The sequence below is a fragment of the Lontra canadensis genome, unplaced genomic scaffold, assembly GCF_010015895.1.
Source record: "Lontra canadensis isolate GAN:19392208 unplaced genomic scaffold, GSC_riverotter_1.0 scaffold16, whole genome shotgun sequence".
In the NCBI taxonomy this organism is placed as follows: Eukaryota; Metazoa; Chordata; class Mammalia; order Carnivora; family Mustelidae; genus Lontra; species Lontra canadensis.
Genome location: NW_022631010.1, coordinates 25,266,511 through 25,287,608, shown reverse-complemented (window position 1 = coordinate 25,287,608; position 21,098 = coordinate 25,266,511). Strand labels below are relative to the sequence as shown.

Sequence of the window (21,098 nt, the reverse complement as noted above, 5' to 3'; positions counted from 1 at the left end):
GAAGATGAGGAGACGGGAGGAAGCTGTTTCAAGTTAAAAAGGAAAAAGAAAGAGAAACTGAAGCAACCATTCTAAGTAATCAAGGGCTGCCCTCCTCATTGTGGCAGTCAGGCCTCATTCCTGTGCCTCAGACCTTCCTAAGACTTCCAGAGGAGACTCCCCGTGCCAACCAGGCAAACCTTGCTTTATCCTGTTTCCCAGTCACCGCATTCTTCAAACTGGAGGTCTGCAGCAGCTCTGCCTGGAGCAAGTCTGTTGGAGCCATTTTCCCACAGCATTTGCTCCCTTCATGTCTCTGTGTTACATTTTGGTGATTCTCACAATAGTTCAAACTTTTTCATTATGATCAGACTCATTATGATGATCTTTGATTAGTGATCTTTGATGTTACTGCTGGAGCCTGAAGATGTGGCTGAGTTGCTGTAATCTCATGATAAAACTTTCACACTTGCTTCTTACAGATGAGCCAGGAGAGTGGTTTCTTGGGATGGGATCTACTCCTGGTAAAGATGCTGTGAAGATTGCTGAAATTACAACAAAAGACTTATAATATGACATGAACTTAGTTGATAAAGCAACGGCAGGGTTTGAGAGATTGACTCCACTTCTGAAAGTTCTACTGTGGGTAAAATGCAATCTAACAGCATCGCGTGCTACAGAGAAATCGTTTGTGAAAGTAGGATGGACATCGATGCAGCAGACTTAATTGCTGTCTTACTTTATGAAATTCCCAGCCTCCAGCAACCATCATCCTCATCAGTCAGCGGCCACCAACATGGAGGCAAGACCCTTCACCAGCAAAAAGATAGACTCGTGAAAGCTCAGAAGACAATTAATAATCTTTGCAACAAAGTATTTTTTACTAAGGTACATATATTATGTTTAGCTATGATGCTGTTGCACACTTAATAGACTACAGTATAGTGGAAACAAATTTTATATGCACTGGAAAACCAAAAAAAAGAAAGACAAAAATCATTTGACCCACTTTATTTTGGTATTTGCTTTATTGTGGTGGTTTGGAACCAAAATTATAAACTAATCTACAGTGAAAAATAAAATAAAATCACTGCAGCCATTGTCTCTAGGGATAAGGGCCCAAAATGACTGGGAAGGAGAATGAAGGAACTTTCTGGTTGACGGTCATGCTCTGTACCTGACAGGGGATAAGTTACACAGGGCTACACATTTGTCAAAATTAAGTAAATGTACACTTAAGATTTGTGCATTTTACTATAGGTAAATTTTACAACAAATGAAAAATCTATAAATAAATGTCCTCTAGTTCATGTTATGCATGCTTAAGCATTTAGAGGTGAGATTATACTGATGTCTTTACCTTATTTTGAAATGCATGAAAATAAGAGGGGTTGATGGATGAATAGAGAATAGACAGGTGAATAGACATGTGATAAATAAGTAAAGTACAATATTAATGCTAGAATCCAGGTGGTGGGAATACGGATGATGGAGATAAAATTCTAACTTTGTTGCATGTTTGAACATGATCATAATACAATGACAGGGAAAATGCATTGCTCTCCCAACCTCCCCACCTCACCTTAGGCCCTTCCTTCCCCTCCCCTCCCCATCTGCCCTTCCACATCTCGCCTCCCTTTCTTCCTCCCCTCCAGTATCACAGGCCCCTTGGCTCCTACTTGGCAACAATATTTTCACTAAGCTCCAGTCAAACCAGTGGTAGCACAGAGCACTGGCCTGGCTGGTCCCAGTGTTAAAGATACATTATTCTGACATTTACTAAAATGTTAAGGAAGACTTTATTCAATACTATTGCAATAGGGATCACAATTATCCAAACAGGAGAGAAACACCAAGCTCAACTCTGAAGACAACAAAGACAAATGGGGATTTACAGCCAAGGCGGGACAGTGGTGGTAAATTCTTGCTACACTGACCTAAAAAGACTCTCGCAAAGGACTAGACATTAAAGCTGGGGACAATGAACTTAACCAGATGTCAAGGTTGGGGGATTCTCACTAGGACAGGGTTAGCAGGCCTTGCCAGGGACAAGCCTGGGCAAGGCCCAAGCTTAGTGGAGAGACAGCTTGGAGGAACATCACTAAAGCTCAGTCAGTTCTTGTCACTAGGTCCAGCTCCTCTGTGAGTGGCAGGAAGGGAAACCAAGGGACAGAAGAGGACAGGGCTGCCCTCAGTGGCCTCAGAGGTCAAGATCCAACATCCAGTGCACCAGTTCCAATGCTATCCCAGGCAGGAAGGACAATCCCTCCTCTGCCCTGTGCCGATTGGTAAATGAATTGGAACTCAATTGCACAAACACTGAGAGGAAAGGCAGAGCAACAGCCTCACCATGAATTAGAAAAGGAAACTGACCACACAGCAGAAATGTCAAGGGTATTGCTCAACTTGACTCAAATCCGTCTTATTTTCCTTACTGCCAGGATTGTAGCCCAGAGAGACTTCAGAGCACCCAGCTGCACAAGCAACTGACCTATGTCCCTGGATGTCCTCTCCCAGCCCCCACCCCCTTGGCTGAGGTGCTGCAGACACCCGAGCTGCTCTGGTCAGTGTGCTGCTGTGAAAGTAAAGGGTATTGTAAAGCAGTGGGGATTGTTTACACAGTGGACCCTGGGCAAAAGCTTCCAAAAGATTCTCTTACGCAAATGTAAAACAGATAGTGACCACTGTACTCTCTCTTGCCTCCTTCTATGGGGGCTGCCAACAGGCTTACCTGTAAGTATCAGTTTCATAATGACATGGCATCAATCCCTATCAGAGCCCTAAGTGCTTTACACCAAGGTTTAAGCGCAAGTTTAGAAGCCCAAATGTTCAGAAGCTCCATTCTGGGTCAACTTGATATAATCACTTGCTCCTACAGGCAACGTTTTATGCACTTGGTCATTTATTTATCATAGCATTATTGAATATCTGCTTATTATTTATTACAGAGAACGTCTGTCACTCTCTCACTTAATTTCTTTCTCTACTAGTTCAGATCATGGGATCAACAGCCACATGAGCAGCCTTGTGGAAACAGGGTTTTTCCCTTCATCTGGCAGAAGAGAAACATGCTCGCCTCCTGGACACATGTGCTCTTTTCTCCACGGTGCATGGGTGCTGGAAGCCCCATGCCTCAGTCTTGAGCTTACTATTTCTGTCTAGGTCTCTGCTAGCTTATACTTGAAGCTGTGGGCTACTGATGAGGGCTGCTCCATCATTTTAAACCAGGTTGAAGAATCACCACTGCCACCTGCTCATCTCTGTGGGTTCTGACTCCTAGACACTGTTATTAACAAAGAAGCCCACCTCTCCAAATCTGTTACATTTACCCAAGGTCATTCAAATGGCTGGGGTAGATGTGCAGCCTTTCACTTCTTACCTGATACACTGCAGGATGCCCTGGTATCTTCGGTAGGTACCCTCTGTTAGGGTTAGGGATGTGGCACATGCCAGAGTCCTAACAGAGAATTACGAATAGGCAGTGTGTAACCAACATGCAGCGGCATGCGTCAAGACACAACTCTCCACCACACTCACATCAGCCATCATGCTCTGGCTATTTGGGTGCCCTGCACTTCCTTCCCCATGAGGGGAAGGAAGATAAGAGGATCCCTTACATTTCAGCCTACCCTCTGTGTGACATACCCTCCTAAGATGGAAGCTCCAGCTGTCCTGCGTGGGTGGAGAAACCACAATTAGAACTAATCCCCACCTTCAGAAGACAGCCACTCCTGCTCAGAAGTATCTGGCCAGGGGGCGCCTGGGTGGCTCAGTTGGCTAAACGTCTGCCTTTGGCTCTGGTCATGATCTCAGGATCCTAGGATCAAGCCCTGTATCGGGCTCTCTGCTCAGTGGGGCATCTGCTTCTCCCTCTCATTCTCTCTCTGGCTCTCTCTCAAATAAATGAATAAAATCTTTGAAAAAGAAGGAGGAGGAGGAGGAGAAGGAGAAGAAGAGGAGGAAGAAGAAGTAGTAGTAGTAGTAGTAGTAGTAGTAGTAGTAGTAGGACTAGTAGTACCTGGCCAGGGGAAGTCCTCTCTTACCCTGCTCTGTGTATCTCCTCCTTTCTGTATAACTAAAACAGCCTTTGCCCACACCCTTTTGCAGCTATATTAGAGCACAGACCTACACAGTCCTGAGCTGGGTGCTCTGTTAGCCCACCTGGTACCCAGCTACCATGTCTTCTTAGTGTCTCTCCCTAGTCTCAGCAGGCTGAGTTTTGGCTGAAATACCTGTGTTCTCCCTGACCATGTTAGGTAACACCTCTATCAACCCCCTCTATTTCGCTTCCAACAGAGCACCTATCACTCATTAATGGTATTTACTGATCACTGCTCCCCACCCCCCCACACACACACCCTAAACCTATGCAATATCACAGCCACCAGCTACACTTGGCCATGGGGTGCTTGAAATGGGACCGGTCTGAACTGACACCTGCTGTGTGTGTAAAACGTACACACAGGATTCCAAGTACTTAGCACATACACAAAAGACATAAAAATATCTCATTAAACAATTGCTTGTATATGTTGAAATAATATTTTGGATATACTGGGTTAAATAAAAAATATTAAACTCACTCTCACCTATGTCTTCTTCCTTTTAATGTACTAGAAAATGCAAAGTCACACATGGTTCACATTGCATCTCCATTGGGCAGTTGCCCTGTGACAACAAGTCCAAGGCTCACTAGCCCATTCTTCATGTACGGGCTGGAGACCTCGTGGCTAGGCAGAAGTTCCAGAAAGGTTTGTTGGTTGAATAAATAAATGAGTTGTGAAAAAGAGAACCCGAAGATCTTTTTCCAAATAAAGGTTAACTCATCTAGGTTTTTGCAAAAGAACTCCCCAGAACAGAGCGCAGAGTCTTCCTTAGCTTCTGAAACCGACCTCCTACTCTGGGGATTCCTACACTTAGACCCAAGGCTCAACACTCAAGAAGCCCAGAGCGCTACTTCTCCTTTCTCCTACAAGCATTGCAGGCCCTGGGAGGAGTGACACCTTCTACACTGGACTGGACTTGGGAACGCACCACCAGCGCCTGATTAGGACTGGCGAGGAGGAGCCAGAGTCAGGGCACCGCCAGAGGAGATGCGAAGGACGCACTCATCTGGGGCGGAGAAGCTGGGGGGCGTGGCTTGGGGGAGGCAAGAACGGCTCACAGCAGAGGGGCGGGACTTAGATGGGAGACGCCGGGAAGGGGGCGGAGCTTGGAGGAGGGACAAAGAGCCTGACCTGCGGAAATAAGGCCCGGAGATGGGAGAGTGGGGGCACCGACTCAGAACAGAGGGCTGGAACTGGGAGGGAGGAGCTGGGTTAGATGAGCACAAGGAGCAGAAGTAGGACCTCGGAGAAAGGGCAGGACTTCCGCGGGGGCCGGATAAGGTCCCGGGGAGGGGCGGGCGGGGGAGGAAGAGGAGGGGGCGAGCGGGGGAGGAAGAGGCGGGGCCGGGGTGGGTCCGGAGTCCCGAGGGCGGGGCGGGGGGAATAAAATCGCGGCGGCGAAGTGGGGTGTTGCTCGCAGCTGCTGGATCACCGCCTCCTGAGCTTCACTCGCCTCGGAGCACACCATGGCCGGGCACCTCCGCACCCTGCTGCTCCTGCTGGCCGCCCTGGCCCTGACCCAGGCCCTGGCTGTGGCCTTGGGTCCCGGGGCAAGCAGGAAAAATGGCAAGTCTCCAATGGTGGGCGGCCTGTTGGACGCCGACGTCAACGAGGAGGGCGTGCAGCAGGCGCTGAACTTCGCCCTCAGCGAGTACAACAAGGAGAGCAACGACGCGTACCACAGCCGCGCAATGCGCGTGGTGCGCGTCCGCAAGCAGGTGCGTACCCCCGGGTGCCGCGGACCCGGCTGTGGGAGCGGGGCGGCCCTGAGTTCGGGGCGCAGCCACCCGGCATCCCCAGCCCGGCCCCTACGGGTTCGCCCAGCATCTTGGAGGGATCAGTCTCCGAGCCCCTAGAGGTTGGGTGGGGACTGCGGACGCTCCCTTGCTCCTCAGCGGGCGGTGTCCCTGGTCTTTCTGGTCGCCCACAGCCTGCCCTACGCATGCCTGTCACCCGGAGTGCCTGGGTCCCAGCTGGCACACCGGGTCACCCCCATGGCCTTCATTTGTGTTTTCAAACTCCATCCTGGCCAGAGGCAGCGGTGTGGAGGTCGGGGCACCATGCAGTTCCCTTACTTTCGCGCCCAGCGTCTGGGGATCCTGAGGCTCTGAGCTGTCAAATAAATGACGGGCGAGGGAAAAACGGACCCCACACCTGACTGCCCTCCCGGCCCTGCCACTAAATGATTTTTTAAGCACTTTTGTTAACTTTTAATTTCAAACTTACAAAGCAGTAGCAAAAATAGTGCATAAAAGCCTTGTAGATTCTGTACCTAGTTTCTTTATATGTTAAAGATTTTGCCATTTTGCTTTACACGGGTCACATATGTGTGTGTACGGGGATATATTTATTTGTTCCTGAGTCTTTGGAGAGTTAACACCTCAGTGTGTATTTCGTAGAAACAAGGGTATTTTCCGACATACCCACAATAACGCTTTGGAAATCAGAACCAACCCTGACACAGTTACCAGATGAATAACCCATACTCAGATGTCACTGATTGTCCCACTGATGTCCTTTATAGCCCAAGACTGCCAGGCCATGTGCTGCAACCACTGTCCTGCAACTTTCTTTACTCTGGAGCAGCCCCTCCCTCTATGAACTTGACATTTCTGAAGGATCCAGCCAGTCCTGGTGCATACTGGGTCTCAGTTTGGGTTTCTCCAAGGAAACCTGAAAGTGATTGAGGTGATTCAGAAGAGGCCCGTTCTCCTCCAAGCCTCCTCTCAACAGGTGCCACTAAACTAACCTATCCTCCATATCCTCAATCTGCAAGAGTTTGGGGCCCACACCAAACATCCTCCCTGAGCACCCAGAGGCTGTCAGCAAACACAGATGGGTCGATGAGCTGGCCTGTGATACTCAGTGCATCTCAGAGCAGAGGGTCAGGCATATGAATTCAAACTGGTCCAGACATGCTGGTGGAAAGGCCCCTGGAGTGTTACTTCCCTCCACAGGGCACGTCCATGGAGCAGCCTCTCATGTAGGCCATCATACTCCCTACCCCAGTATGGCCCCACCATCACCAACACCCAAAGGATAAGGTGGGTGAACTGCTCCTGACCCCTGCTTCTGCCAGCCTGTCCTGGAATTCTGGTATGCTTCTATCCTATATTTTCAGGTGTAAAAGACAGGTATGTGATACACTTCAGAAATGCTCCCATAAAAAATCATAGTTAAGGGGGCGCCTGGGTGTCTCAGTCGTTAAGCATCTGCCTTCAGCTCAGGTCACGATCCCGGAGTCCTGAGATTGAGCCCCACATTGGGCTTCCTGCTCAGTGGGGAGTCTGCTTCTCCCTCTCCTACTCCCCACTGCTTGTGTTCCCTCTCTAGCTGTGTCTGTCTCTATCAAATAAATAAATGCAGTCTTTAAACACACACACACACACACACTTAAGGACGTTTGGGTGGCTCAGTTAAGCATCTGCCTTTGGCTCAGGTCATGATCCCAGGGTCCTGGGCTTGAGCCCCACATCGAGCTACCTGCTTGGCCTGAAGACTGCTTCTCCCTCTACTTCTGCCTGCAGCTACCCCTGCTTGTGCACTCTCTCTGTCAAATAAATAAATTTAAAATTCTTAAAACAAAAAATGATACTAAAAAGGTAGGCATTCCAGGGGCAGTGTCTTAATTAGCCTAAAACGTGTGCATGTGTGTGTGTATGAGCACACGGATGCATGAGAGAAAGGCTCTCATTTCCTATTGTGAAATGAGGGAATACATAAACGTTTGCTACACTGCAGAAATGTGAAGATCTATAGGGTTGACCCTATTAATTGGATTTAGCTTAAGTGTATAACAACTGTCTTCCTGAGCCAGACCCACTCTGCTCCAGCACAGAGCCCTGGCTGTGTGCTCAGACCCAACCCTGGCTCCCGGCACTGGAGAGTTTGTTACTCAACACTCATGCTGGTCCCTGGCTTCCACTTTCCGTCTCCTGCTTCTCCTCCTGCCAGGATGCCTGAGACCTTCTGGAGCCCTTCTTTGAACAAGTTACAAGGAGGGTCTGGGCCCAGTTGCTGGACCGGCCTTCAGAAGGTGGCTTTGGTTTTCTGGGACACCTGAAAGGTAACCCAGGCCTCCCACTGTGGTGGCTTCTGGTAGTCACGCAGGGGAGAGGGGGGAACCTAAGTTGCTGATCCTAAAGACTTGTCTGCCGTGTTTGAAAAGTCAGATGGTGAGTGGACCAGCCCTCAAAAGGTACCTTTGGTTTTCTGGGATACCTGCTTTGACAGCAGTGAATTCTGGCATAAGGGCTTAGTAGCAGAAGGTACCCGTGTACGAAATTGGTCAGTGTTGTAAACAGGTTATGTTCTTGACATGTGCAGGTCGTGGCTGGGATGAACTACTTCTTGGAGGTGGAGATCGGACGAACCAGATGTACAAAGTCTCAGCCCAACTTGGACAGCTGTCCCTTTCATGACCAGCCACACCTGATGATGGTATGTGCCTGTGGGGCACATGGTGTGTGAGTGCTGGGGGTGTGGGTGTGCATGTGTCAGGGTGCACGTGGGGGAAGGGCGTATGTGTGTGCACATGACCAGTTTGAGTTTCTGAGTGGGTTTTAGCTGGTGAATTGGGGCACCATGTGCTGTGTGGGTTGTGGCCTATGGGATAAGGAGCAGCTACGGGGAAAGAGATGAACCCTTAATCCCCTGCTGGGGAAAGAGATGAACCCTTAATCCCAGCCTCAGCCACCTGAACAGATTAGAGGGAATTAGAGGTCTGTAAGCAGCCTAGATCCTCTGGTCTTGCCCTGCTCACCAAATACTAGTCTCTCTCATAGGGAAGGCCTTGGGGTTGGGGGGCACACTCTCCCCATAGCTACCCCATTCTGTGTCTTTACGTGTTTCAGAACTCTGATCCTAGCCCCTCGATCCTCCCTGCTGCACCTGTCTTAGTGCTCGCCCACTGGAGGTGCAGGGGACCTGGGGGCAGCACCCTGTCCCTCAGGGGCTCTGATCTTGCACAGGCTGCTCCTTAAAGGGATGTGCAAGGGGATGAGTTTGTGGGATACTGCTGGTTGGAGTCAGGGGGCAGGATCTTACGTCTTGGACTTACAGGGTGGGTAGGGCAAATGAGAGGTCACTGCCAACCCCTGTTTGTTGTTCTGGGCGTCAGCAGGGTGGGGACTGAGAATCCCACCACCACCCTTCCTCACCCCCACTTCTGACACCTTGAGGTTGGGCATGTTCCTTTTCCATTGCAACCCTAACTATCCTTCTCTCTTCCCTTTCGCAGAAAACGCTCTGCTCTTTCCAGATATACACTGTCCCCTGGCTGGGCAAGACCTCCTTAGTGAAGTCCAGCTGCCAGAAGGCATAGAGGACCCTGTGACAGGCTGTGCCACTCAACCCCCTTTCTCCCACCCCCATCCCCTTGTAGAGCTCCTAAACTTTAGAAGGTTGGCTTTGTCCAAGTGACACCCCCTCAGTGTGCTAGTCCCAAGGGGCAAATGGAGAATTATTCTGGGACATTTTTTGAACAGCTAAGCAACTGTAACTCCTTTAATTCCTTTCCAAATGCACCAGTATGCAGTACATGTATTCTGTTCTATCTCAATAAAAAGTAACATCAGCTACTTCTTGAGTTATTTATTGTCTTGGGAATATATACAGAAGGGTCTGGGCCGTGCCTTTAAGAGCTCTCCCACTGACTATAGAGGCCAGACAAGGAGCAGAGAACTGACAGGTTCCTGGAGGAAGTCAGGGGTGCATGCTGCCACTTTGGGGAGGACTGAGAAAGGAGTGGGCTGGGAACCCAGGCCTCCCGCTATGGTGGCTTCTGGAAGTCATGCAGGGGAGAAGGGACCTAAGCTGCTGATCCTAAAGACGTGGCTGCTGTGTTTGAAAAGAAGTCAGATGGTGAGTGGACTGGACAGGAGAGAGGGGTCGTACGGAGCCCATAGCCCAGGGCCACCCTAAGCAGGGCTCTACCAAGTCATTTCAGCCATATGTGCTGAGATCACACTCCTGGGCTGATTTTCACTGGTCAAGTTCTTTAGAGACTAAATAAATAATGTTTTATGTCCGCTTCTTCAAAAGCCTGCAGGCACCTGCAGGTGACAAAGACAAAGTATATGGTGTGTATATAACTATTAGAGAAATACCCATCAGAATCAAGGTCAAGACAATCAGAACCAGAAGTGAAATAGACTGAAAACAACAGTTTCCAAGAAGTGGTTTCTAAAGTGTTTTACGGATTTGAGCCCTGCCTGTTTCTGGGGTCCCATTTAAAATCAGTCCTTGTGTATAGCTTCATGTAAGGGATGTAGAATTGAAACTATAAACAGGATTGACATAGAGTCGGCTTGCTGCTTATTCTGAAGTTTTGGAATTAATAACCATCATTCTGGAGATGAGTGGATACCTCAGAACTCCAGTAGGAAAGGTCCAGTCCTAAACAAAAGAGCTAAACACACACCCAGCCCCCTGTGCTGCCGTTGTAATAGCCATTCAATGCAGAGGGGTGAAGCTGTCTTACAGCACTGGTAGTGCTGGGGCCATGTGCCCCTCCTGCCCCATGGATGAAGCCTTATGACATGCTACTCTGAACACAGAAGGTGAAATGACAAAGGGAACCCCCCGCCCCAAGATAGCCCCAAATCCCAGCACTCCAGGAACAGCTACTGTGCCAGGCAAAGGTGAACCCAGCACAATGCTGGGAAGGGGTGGGATGGAGACCCACCCTCCAGGTGGCTAGCCTGGCCCCAGCAGGATTGTGTGCCTTGGCTCGTCTCATATTCACCATTATGAAAGAAGAGGCACGATTGCTAAGAGAGTCCTTCCAAATAGGGTCCACAGGACATGGAGGAAGTTGGGCCTGTGCACCACTGTCTTTGGTTTTAGTTCCCTGAGCATTGGTCAGTTGGAACTGTACCACCCGGAACACAGCCTTCCACTTTGGACCTAAATATACTGTAACGCGTGTTTGCCAAATAGCCAATCATGTATGAGATAGTGTGAACTCTGCCAGCACCGAACAGTCTTTGAAAACAAGTCATGAAACCTTATGGGTTTTGCCTCCATAAACCTTAACTTGCAGCTCCAAATTGGGGGCACACTTTGGATTTCAGCGGCCTCTGTGTCTCCTTGATCAGAACCTTCAAGACCCCAAATAAACACTCTGGTTGCCTGACAGTCTCTTCCTGATGGACACCATACTTAGCGGAAGGGATCAGGGTCAGAGAGACAAAGCACTTCCCCCAGGCCTTTCGAGGTGGAGTATGAGCCTGGACCTCATTCCTGCAAGTGTGCATGGACTTGGAGATGTGTTGGTGGGGGTTGGGGAAACCCTGGCAGAGCTGACAGGACAGAGAAGTGGTATCCTGGGGCTAAGGCCTCCCGGCACAGTCTTTTCTACCTTGGTGAAAAACCTTGGGTTTATACAAACAACCAGCATGCAGGCACCACACCAAAATGCTGATTTCCTGCAAAGCCATCCTTTTGTGGACACATTCCCAATTCTCTTTTGCTTGTGGAAGTGGGAGGTGGGGAGTGGAGCTTGGCTTATCTGAAGCTCTCCACACCTCTCACCACTAGGCTTTGTGTCCCACAGCTCACACTACAGGGGTTCGGGTTGGTGCCACCCTGGGTGCCCCAAGGTAATGGTGGGCCTACAGATGCTATAAGCCTGGGGCTCTGGGTGAAGTGGTATGACTAAGGTGGCCCTGTGACCTGATGGCACGTAGACCAGTGTGTCTACAGGTGGAATCAGAGCCCCAGCAACTTTTATCTGCATGATTTTTAAAATTTATTTTAAATGTATCATTTATGAAAATTACATAAATAGCTTTAGCATAGTGCTGGGCTCTGAATAAACACTAGGTTTTTGGTATTTTCTTCATTGATCTGATTACATATTGTGGTGCTTTAAACCCGGCCCCCATAATCTTTGACACTCCTTGCACTGAGAGGTGGGGTCTGTGAGCCGCATCTTGACTCCCGGTTAGGGAACATCATCGAAAAGTTGTGCCAGGATTAACCTGTGAGCTGGACCTGGGCACTTGGAGGCTCCTCACCCCCCTCCCCTGCCATGGGAATGTGGGTTCCACTGGCTTTTTCTGCTCCCTGAGACAGCTCTAAGGACACAGTGGTATCCAAGGAGATAGTGATGTGGCGTTGAAACCATCCGAATGGTGTATGTGACTGACCCCAGTTACAGACTCTTTTATAAACTTTAAAAATTTGGCAGATGAGTGAAGGGTCCATACAACTTACTGCCACTTAAGAGAAGCCATGAGCCTTCCCTTTGCTTATGAAAACTGCCATTTATCAGCCTGGAGGGACCTGCTGCTTCTCACCCTCTCCCTGCCCTCTGAGTAGAGGGACAGCCTCAGATTATACCAAGGAAGCTCCCAAGAGGGCTGTGAACCACCACTCTACATGAGTTTGTGCAGGCTTCAAGAGAAGAGGGCAGAGGAAGTGACCCTGTGACCTCTAAGGTAGGGCCAGAGACAATCCCAGCTTCTGCCAGCATTCCTGGACACTTGCCTTACAGGACACTGGCATCCCTTTAAGGAGCCTGACTCCCCAGTATCTTTGTGTTGGAGATGCCCCCACCCCTGCAGGTACCTGCTTACACGCCCCAGCTGAGCTGCTGGCCAAGTGAATGGGTCACCATGGACATCCAGCCCGACTGAGCTCTCAGTGACTGCAACCCTGCCTGTCATCTATCTGCAGTCACAGGAGAGCCCCCCAAGCAAGAACTGTTCACCTATTTCCTTCCCAAAGGGTCCACAAAGCCTTGAGCAAGAGAAAATGGTTGTTTTACCACACTTCCCAGCGTTAGCGTGATGTTTCACACAGCAGTAGTGTCTGGGAAACACCAATGCGTGTGTGTGCATGTGCGTGTGCCTGCATGGGTGTGTGTGTACACACACATGTTGAATGGGGTGAAGCCCAGGCACCTAGAGCCAGATGCCCTGGGTCAGAAGAATGCCACAGGCTGTGTGACTGCACAAGTTCACTCTCTCTGAGCCTCACTTGTTACCAGCAAAGGGACAGTGACAGCAGGAGTCCCCTCCTTATGGCGTTATGAAAATTAATGTATCCTTATCTGTAAAGCACTTTGAACAGTTCAGTTTGTCACATAAATACATATTTTTATACCAGTCAGAATATTAATAGCTTCTAATTTTGTTTGGTATAAGAGTTTTAACTTCATTTTTCAAATGACATTATTAGCTTTGTTTTTTCTGTAAGGTTTCCAAGAACTGCTTCAAAAGGTCATCTTTTGTATACTGAATTCCTATAACATCTATATTTCTGTCTTAAATCTAGCTGAGTTTATTTTTCTGTGCTAAATACTCCATTTAAAATATAATAATATCTCCTAGGTAAGGACCATTCTCTTTATTCTTTTCTAAATTTTGTTCCTGAATATGCTGTATTTATTCTCCTTGATGAAATTATTTTTTTCCAGCTCAAAAAGTAGAATTACTGTGTTTTGAACTAGTACTATATTGAAAGGAATATTCTGATTAGGGAGGAAAAAAGACAACATTTAATATTTGAGCTTTTCATTTTAGAATGTCATATATTTTGCAATGTATTTATGCTTTTATTATGTCCTCCAGTAGTATAAAGTTTTTATGTATCTTTCATATTTCCTGTGAAATCTATGCCTGGATATTTTACATTTTTGCCAGAACTATTTCGCCATTGTATCTCTCACTGGTCACTACTGATATAGAAGAAAATGATTACTCTTACCTGATTTCCTTGTATTTTGGTGGCTCATAATTTATAGACCCTTAGAGTCTGGGTTTTTGTGGTCCATCACTGCTACCAGATGCAGAAGGACAGGAGTGAACTTGGACAAGGTGAAAAGACCCTTTAGAAGATGCAGTCAGAGGAGGCCAACCCTGTCCCAAGCCTACAAACCCAAGGCAGAGAGACAGACACTGGGAGACAATAGTAAAACTACCCATTCCTTTTCCTTATGCTCTGCTAACAAATGCACATAAACCTGAGCTGTAGTGCCTCACCTGAAAGCCAAAATAAAGAGCAGATTTTTCAAACCACCTTTTATCTGCTCCCTCACCCTTGGCACTGGGGGGTCCCAGTGGGTCCCATCAGGATCACAGTACCTGATGTTTATTCAGCCCAGGGTCAGATACACTGGGAGGTTATCTGGATGTCAGCCAGGCTGTCCAGCACCTCGAGATGAGATGAGGTGCGAACGCAGTCTCAGGTGTGACTTCCCATGGAGTCACCTGGGGAGGTTTTAAAAAATACTGACACCTGGTGCCAGTCAGAAATTCTGACTTAATTGATCCAGACTGGGGTCTGGGCACTGGGATTTTGCAATATTACCCAAGGAATCCCTGAACTGTATAACCCAATTTGATTTTCTGGCAAAGTACAGTTACTTCTAAAACACCTGCCTCTAAACCTGCTTTTGACGTCAGGTATCTCTGCAGATGTTCAGCCCAGCCCCCTCGATTCCTAGTAAATAAAACACAACCAAACAAAACTAAATGAAATGCCCTTCACCCAAAGCATATGTTAGGCCTGTGAACTTTTGTGTAGATTTCAGGCAGCTCAGCAGGTTTCTTCTACCCAGCAGTGGTATCCCTGATTTGGCAATGCCCTTGGTCTCACTTCCAGAGGTGGTTGTCATTTGCCCTTCATTCCACTGAGTTATTGACCTTATTTGTCTCACTGTTTCCTCTTTCCCTTAGCATTTTCCCTCTGTCCACCCATCCCTTCCCTCCAAATCCCTCAGAAGGTTCAAATCCTCCCTCTGTAGGGTAGAACAGTTCAGCCCTTTCTAGATTTCCCCAGAGCCATGAAGGTGTTCAGAAAATAAAGGGCTTCCTGGTGAACAGGAGCCAACATTTTGGTGAGGTATTTTAATCATGAAGATCAATGCTTATTTTTCTTTTACCCAAATCCAGTCCCCCGAGGAAGAGACTAAAAAAAATGTCCACCCTTCCTGAATGGCTATTAGCTGATATGTGGTGCTGAGGACTATTTACCCCATAGGCTGTATGCATTCCCCACTGGTCATACTGTCCATGTGAAAGCAACGTCATCAAACAGCCCCAGAGTTTAGTGCTGACTCACAACCAATGGCAGCCTGACCTTTTTTTGATAATAACCAGAAGGTCATCCAGATGATGATGCATCCTCCTTCCCTTCCCTCCACCAGTTTCCAGAGAAGCTGACACTACTATTTGGGCCATGACTTGGAGAATATGATCTCCGCTAAAGCAGTCAGAGCAGCCAGTCTCCTCCAAGCCTTAGTGACTAGCTTAAAGATGGCATGGGACAGAAGTCTGGCCGCCTATGGATCATGAGACTTCGTCGTGGTTGGTGGAATTTTCTTTCAACTATTTGAATAGTAGGCTCTCTCTTTTTTGCTATGCATGAAGATGAGAAGACAGGAGGTCCAGAGCAGCTGTTTGAAAACAAAGTCAAATTACAGAGGCCGTCAGAATTGAGTCGAGAGACAGCAAACACGAGTCCCTATTTCTAGCAGGGACAGATGTCTGCTATGCCCCAATAATGGGTCCGTGATTAAAGGAGCGAGACTGATACAAAACGAAGGTCAAGCAAAGCTTTATTTTGCGCCAAGCATCAAGAATCAAATTGACCGGCCAGGGCCTCGCCTCTTACAGAGAGGGCGACCCCGCTCTCCTTTACGGACTAGCTTTTAAGGGCAAAGGCCATGCAGTTGGTCCTGGCCACACACAGGTGGCCAACGAAATTGTAACACACAGAGAAAGCTGCACAGTGATGCTAGGTGACCAACTGAATTACTATTTACCCTATAGTAGACATTTGACCCAGCCTATCACCTTGGTTAGGATTGGCGCCCAAAAGGCTCCCAAAGGGCGGGGCCCATACTCCTTGGTAGCTAGGGAGACAGTATGCAACCCCCCACTGATCGGATGTCTCCACCTGGCCTCACCCATCCTTGTATCTGTGCTTGGTTACCTGAGGCTGGTTTCTGGGACTTGTTTTTAAGTAAGTCCCCTGGGGGAAGGGGAGCAGGGACAGTTTAAGGGTTAAACAACAAGGTTATTGTTTAACCTCAATGAAAGCCTCTGGCTAAAATATAAAAATATAAAATAGGTCCTTAAAATGTCAACCCTTCCTTTAGACACCTTGGTTATGTGAAACAATTGTCCCCCTTCTTTGGCCTGTCAGGTTGGGTTTTCCAGCTGCAATAGCTAAAAGGCCAAAAACCTAAACAAAAAACAAAACAAACAAACAAAAAAATTACCTGGGCCTCCCTCATTGCACCCTCCTAGGGGCCCATCAACAAAACTTTGGCCAAGAAATCAGTGTCTCATTTGCAATCAACTGAAAAACTATCCTCAAAGGAGGGCCCTCCAGATGGACCACCCCCAGGATTGATGGGACTGTAGTAAGAGATTCTCCAGTGAAGTCTTACTAGTTATTTCCTTAAATGGCCGAAGGGGAACTAATGTTAAAATTAAGGGAAAACCTCGGCAAATTCTGGTAGACAGCAAGGCTACACTCCCTACTTTAAACCCACTTGCTCCAGAGCCTATAGATGGCCTTCTGGGAAACTTGGCAGAAGCCAGGCAAGGTTAAGAATTCCTACCAAAGTCAGTTCTCCTGGATTTCTGCCCCTATCTAGTCAAGGGAGGAAGGCAAAATTTCACATCCTTTCATTTCCAAGTTCAGACTCCTGTGAATATGGTTTATGGGTGTCCATTGGTTATTAATCATTTTCTTTCTCAGGAGATGAGGGAACAGAAGGCAAAGCAGAAGCTGACACTCCACAATGCTCCCCTCCCATGGATAGATGTGACATTCCTCATGCACTCCCAGCTGCCTGAATGCTAAGGAAAGGAAAAACAAAGTCACAGAGATCACAATCTTGCAAGACATGAGTCTTCCTAGTTTACAAAAGTCTTAGCGATCTACAAGAACAAAGCATTTCTATCAATAACCTAGCTTCTAGAGGAAATGTAGATACAATTAAATGTTGTTATAATCTGCAACCAACTGACAAATGCTTGAAGTGGGCAGAGCATAATGTTCCTCCAGGAAGTTTCAATTATCTTCATGTTAATGCCTTGCTGGAGGGAAAACCTAACAATAATGTCAAGGTCTCTAGTATATCAAAGATATCTTGTAGGTGCTCTTTAGCACATGAAAGTTCTTTTTAAACATCCCTCTTTCCTTTCTTCCTCCAACCCCATAGTGTATCATCAGCCACCCCGAACAAACCCTGTGCAGCCGCTCTTTCTGCCCACAGGTCCTGTCCCTGTGCTTTAATAAACCATCATTTTGCATCAAAGATGTCACAAAACTTTTTGGTCCTTGGCTCTGACTCCAACTCACCGAACCTCATCTGTATTCCAAAACCACATCATCAGGGACAGCTGTTACCTTCTTGTTCTGTGTCCTGAGAATTTGCCTTGTCCACCATCAGGTTGGAGGCGCCCAAAATATGGCCAGAAATATGGACTGCACTCCATTTGCAGCTAAGGTCCTACCAACCATTGCCAGCTCTCAGGGAAATTATGTAAGTCTTTCTTCCTTTTGGTTATACTTGAGCTCTAAATCTTGAGAGAGTGTTAACTTTCGCACCCTGTTGGGAGGTATTTCTTAGAACCATGGGACTGTTCAACACTGCCAGGAATATTTACTGTTTGTCCCAGATGAAACCTGGCAAGATATTTGAAAGGATTTTTTTTTGAAATAGTTCTGTGGTCAGAAGTTGGCCAGATTGGAAGATATATTTTGAGGCTGATGGAAATTTTTCAGCCTTATTCCCTAAGCTAAATTAACTAGGTACCCAGAGGGAAAGACAGGCATTCTGAAGACAAATGGCTCTAAATACGGAACACAGGAATTTTTTGATTCCCATTTTTGTTGGAAATTTGTCTCCCTGATATAAAAAAGCAAATTGGAGATAATACAGTGGTTGACTGGCTCAGTCCCTTGGTAACATTCGGGTGGCAAATCAATTCTTTGAGGAATTAAAACAATTATCTTATTTTACAAATTGAGTTTTTACAACATCAGAAATGCAGAAAGGGCCCATTCACCTAAGTAATTCAAAGCCCACCTATCCTTTTTCACAATCACAAATCTCCCCTATTCATCTCAAAAGGCTTGTAGGCATTGTAAAATATCTGGACTTAGGAAACAAAAATCCTCCTGCAGGAACTTGAATTATTTTCCTTTGCCTTTGAGATGTAAATTTTCTACAATCTTCTCTAGGAATGTTCTACATTTTTGACATGCTAATTTCAGGTAGGTAAATCTTATCAGAAGGGAAATAAAGGCTAATATAGGCAAATATAATTTTAAAATCTTTGGCACAAATATTACTAAAAAGCTTAAACTATCTGAGCAGATAGCCTTAAATTATTCCATCTGCCAGAACATAGTTTGAACCCAACTGTACTTGTATAAACTAGTGAGATTGGCACCATGGTACCTGTTCCACAGCTAAAATTTTAAAACAGAAGCTAGAAAATCTCTGTATCTGTCTGTATGTATTATACATGTTACAGATGTGTGGGCTTTTGGACCTCAGATGGTATTTAAATTAAATTAAATTAAAATTTAATTTGTAAAGAGCTCTATTTAACTGGCTTAGAGAAAATAAGTACTCTATAAATTAAGTATACTCTATAGAAATATACTCAAATACAGAAACACATGTTTTTCAAGTTCATGTGGTCTACATTAATCTTCAGTAAATAAAAAAGTTTGTTGGTTTAGTTAAAACAGCTATGTCTTCAGAGTTACCAGCATTAAATACAAATGTGGACATGTAACTTTTGCTAGACCTAGGTTTCCAGAAGTCAAATAAGCTCATTTTGTATTGTAAGGGCCTATTTAGCCAGAGAAGCTCCACCTCAGTGGAATAGCCACATTGTTGTTTATGCAGTAAACCTTAAATTGACCCTGTCCCCCCAGGGGAACTTACTTAAAAGCAAGTCCGGGAAACTAGTAAAATATGGTAGACCACTCCCTGATAACAGAGCCCAAATACAAGGGAGGGTCAGGTCAGGTGGAGATAACAGAGCCCGAATGCAGGGATGAGTCAAATGCAGGGATGAGTTGGGTCAGGTGGAGACATCCAATCAGTGGAGCATGCATATTGTCTCCCTAGCTACCAAGGAGTGTTGGCCCCGCCTTTTGGGCGCCAATTCTGACCAAGGAGATAGACTAGTTCAAATAGCTACTATGGGGTGAATTGTAATTCAATTGGCCACCTGTGTGGGACCTAGCATGACTGTGCAGCTTTCTCTGTGTGTTGCAATCTCGTTGGCCACCTGTGTGTGGCCACACTCAACCACATGTCCTTTGCTCTATAAAAGTTAGTCTGTGAGGATGGGAGGGGTCACCCTCTCTGTAAGAGGCGGCCCCAAACGGTCGGTTTGATTCTCGATGCTTGGAGCAAAATAAAGCTTTGCTTTGTTGGGTCCATGGTCAAAGGAACGAGACTGATACAAAGCAAAGATCAAGCAAAGCTTTATTTCGAGCCAAGCATCAAGAATCAAACTGACTGGCCATGGACGTCTCTTGCAAAGAGGCGACAACCCTCTGCCTTACAGACTTGCTTTTATAGAGCAAAGGCCATGTGGTTGGGCTTGGACACACACAGGTGACCAATGAGATTGTAACACACAGAGAAAGCTGTACAGTCATGCTAGATCCCACACGGGTGGCCAATTGAATTACAATTCACCTCATAGTAGATATTTGAACTAGGCCATTACCTTGGTCAGAATGGGTGCCTAAAAGGAACCCAAAGGGCGGGGCCCATACTCCTTGGTAGCTAGGAGACAGTATGCTCCCCCACTGATTGAATGCCTCCACTTGGCCTGACCCACCCTTGTATTTGGGCTTTGTTACCTGGGACTGGTTTCTGGGACTTGTTTTTAAGTAAGTTCCCTGGGGGGTCGGGGGTGGGGTCAGGGTCAGGATGGAGCTGCTCTGGCTAAATGGGCCCTTACAGCTTGACCTTCACTTTGTATCAGTCCTGCTCCTTGGATTATGGACCTAACAGTATCTGTTAACAAAATCTGTTAACAAGAAAGATTGCTTAAGATGATGTTAACTGTTTAGTGTCTCAGGAATTAAAAAAAAAAAAAAAGCTATGCATGATTTAGAACAGGTAAATTAGATATAAGTAAGATGTATGTTTATAAATTAATTTTCTACTATGTTTAGGAAAATATTTTTGGTAATTCTGATGTAGGAACAACGTTAGAGTTTGATGCCCACGGCCAAGAAAATTCTTGAGACGTCTTTGGTGCAAAATGGTCATTTATTAAAGCATGTGGACAGGATTTGTGGGCAGAGATCTGCTGTGCCAGGGCTGTGAGGGGCGGCTGATTATACACTATAGAGTTGGGGGAGGTAAGGAAAAAGGGAGGTCTTTTTTATATGCTAAAGAGCACCTACTAGATACCCAAGATACTGGAGGCCTTGCCATTGTCGAGGTTGTTTTTCCTTCTCTACCAAGGCATTAACATTAAGGTAGTTGGGAGATTCCTGGAAGAATGTCATACATGTCCCACCCAGTATTGGGGTGGGGGAGGTTGCAGGGTGTCAGCTTATCCTTTGTCTCCCCCCAGCCTCTGTTACCTCATCATTTCCCCCCGAACAACTTGACCCTTAAATCTTTAAGGCTATTGAAGGAGGAAGGGTCTCATCTTCCTGCTGAATAGGGGTGTAGAGTTATCCCTATCTATGGGTCAATACTGGTCAGTTGGGGAATGTATAGAAGGGGAGTTACAAAAGGGGGAGACAGCTAAATCTGAAGCTAGCAATGTATGAATATCCTTGAATAGAAAAGATCATCTGTTAGCTAGAAAGGATCATCTGTTAGCTAGAAGCTAGTGAAGGAGTCTTGGCATTAGGAATGGAGACACCAAAAATAACAAAATAAGGTGAATATTTTAACTGAGAATCAGAAGTCCGAATAAAAGACCTTTGATAGTTTTGACCTTTGATAATGTTCCTCCAGTCCAGGAGTTTAAAGCAATCATTAAAGGAAAGAGATAATTTAAA

At 46.6% G+C, this 21,098-nt stretch overlaps 1 protein-coding gene and 1 long non-coding RNA gene across 2 annotated transcripts; one reads left to right on the top strand and one right to left on the bottom strand.

The window, feature by feature from the left end:
• Positions 1-446: 446 nt before the first annotated feature.
• On the bottom strand, positions 447-4,817 carry LOC116868763. The gene is made up of 3 exons (XR_004382887.1): positions 4,569-4,817; positions 3,359-3,436; positions 447-524 (listed from the first exon to the last, which is right to left on the bottom strand). It is a non-coding gene; the product is annotated as an uncharacterized LOC116868763 (long non-coding RNA).
• A 672-nt stretch (positions 4,818-5,489) lies between these two features.
• LOC116868696 (cystatin-C-like) lies at positions 5,490-9,664 on the top strand. Its single transcript, XM_032859335.1, has 3 exons — positions 5,490-5,803; positions 8,412-8,525; positions 9,325-9,664. The coding sequence occupies exons 1-3, from the start codon at positions 5,552-5,554 to the stop codon at positions 9,406-9,408; spliced, it is 450 nt and encodes a 149-aa protein (XP_032715226.1). The 5' UTR covers positions 5,490-5,551; the 3' UTR covers positions 9,409-9,664.
• Positions 9,665-21,098: the final 11,434 nt, after the last annotated feature.

Bases quoted from the DNA above. Each gene is read 5' to 3' on its own strand.
- LOC116868696 (XM_032859335.1), top strand. From the start codon at position 5,552: ATGGCCGGGCACCTCCGCACCCTGCTGCTCCTGCTGGCCGCCCTGGCC. The intron at 5,804-8,411 runs GTGCGTACCCCC...TGACATGTGCAG, and splicing joins TGGTGCGCGTCCGCAAGCAG to GTCGTGGCTGGGATGAACTA. The intron at 8,526-9,324 runs GTATGTGCCTGT...TCCCTTTCGCAG, and splicing joins ACCAGCCACACCTGATGATG to AAAACGCTCTGCTCTTTCCA.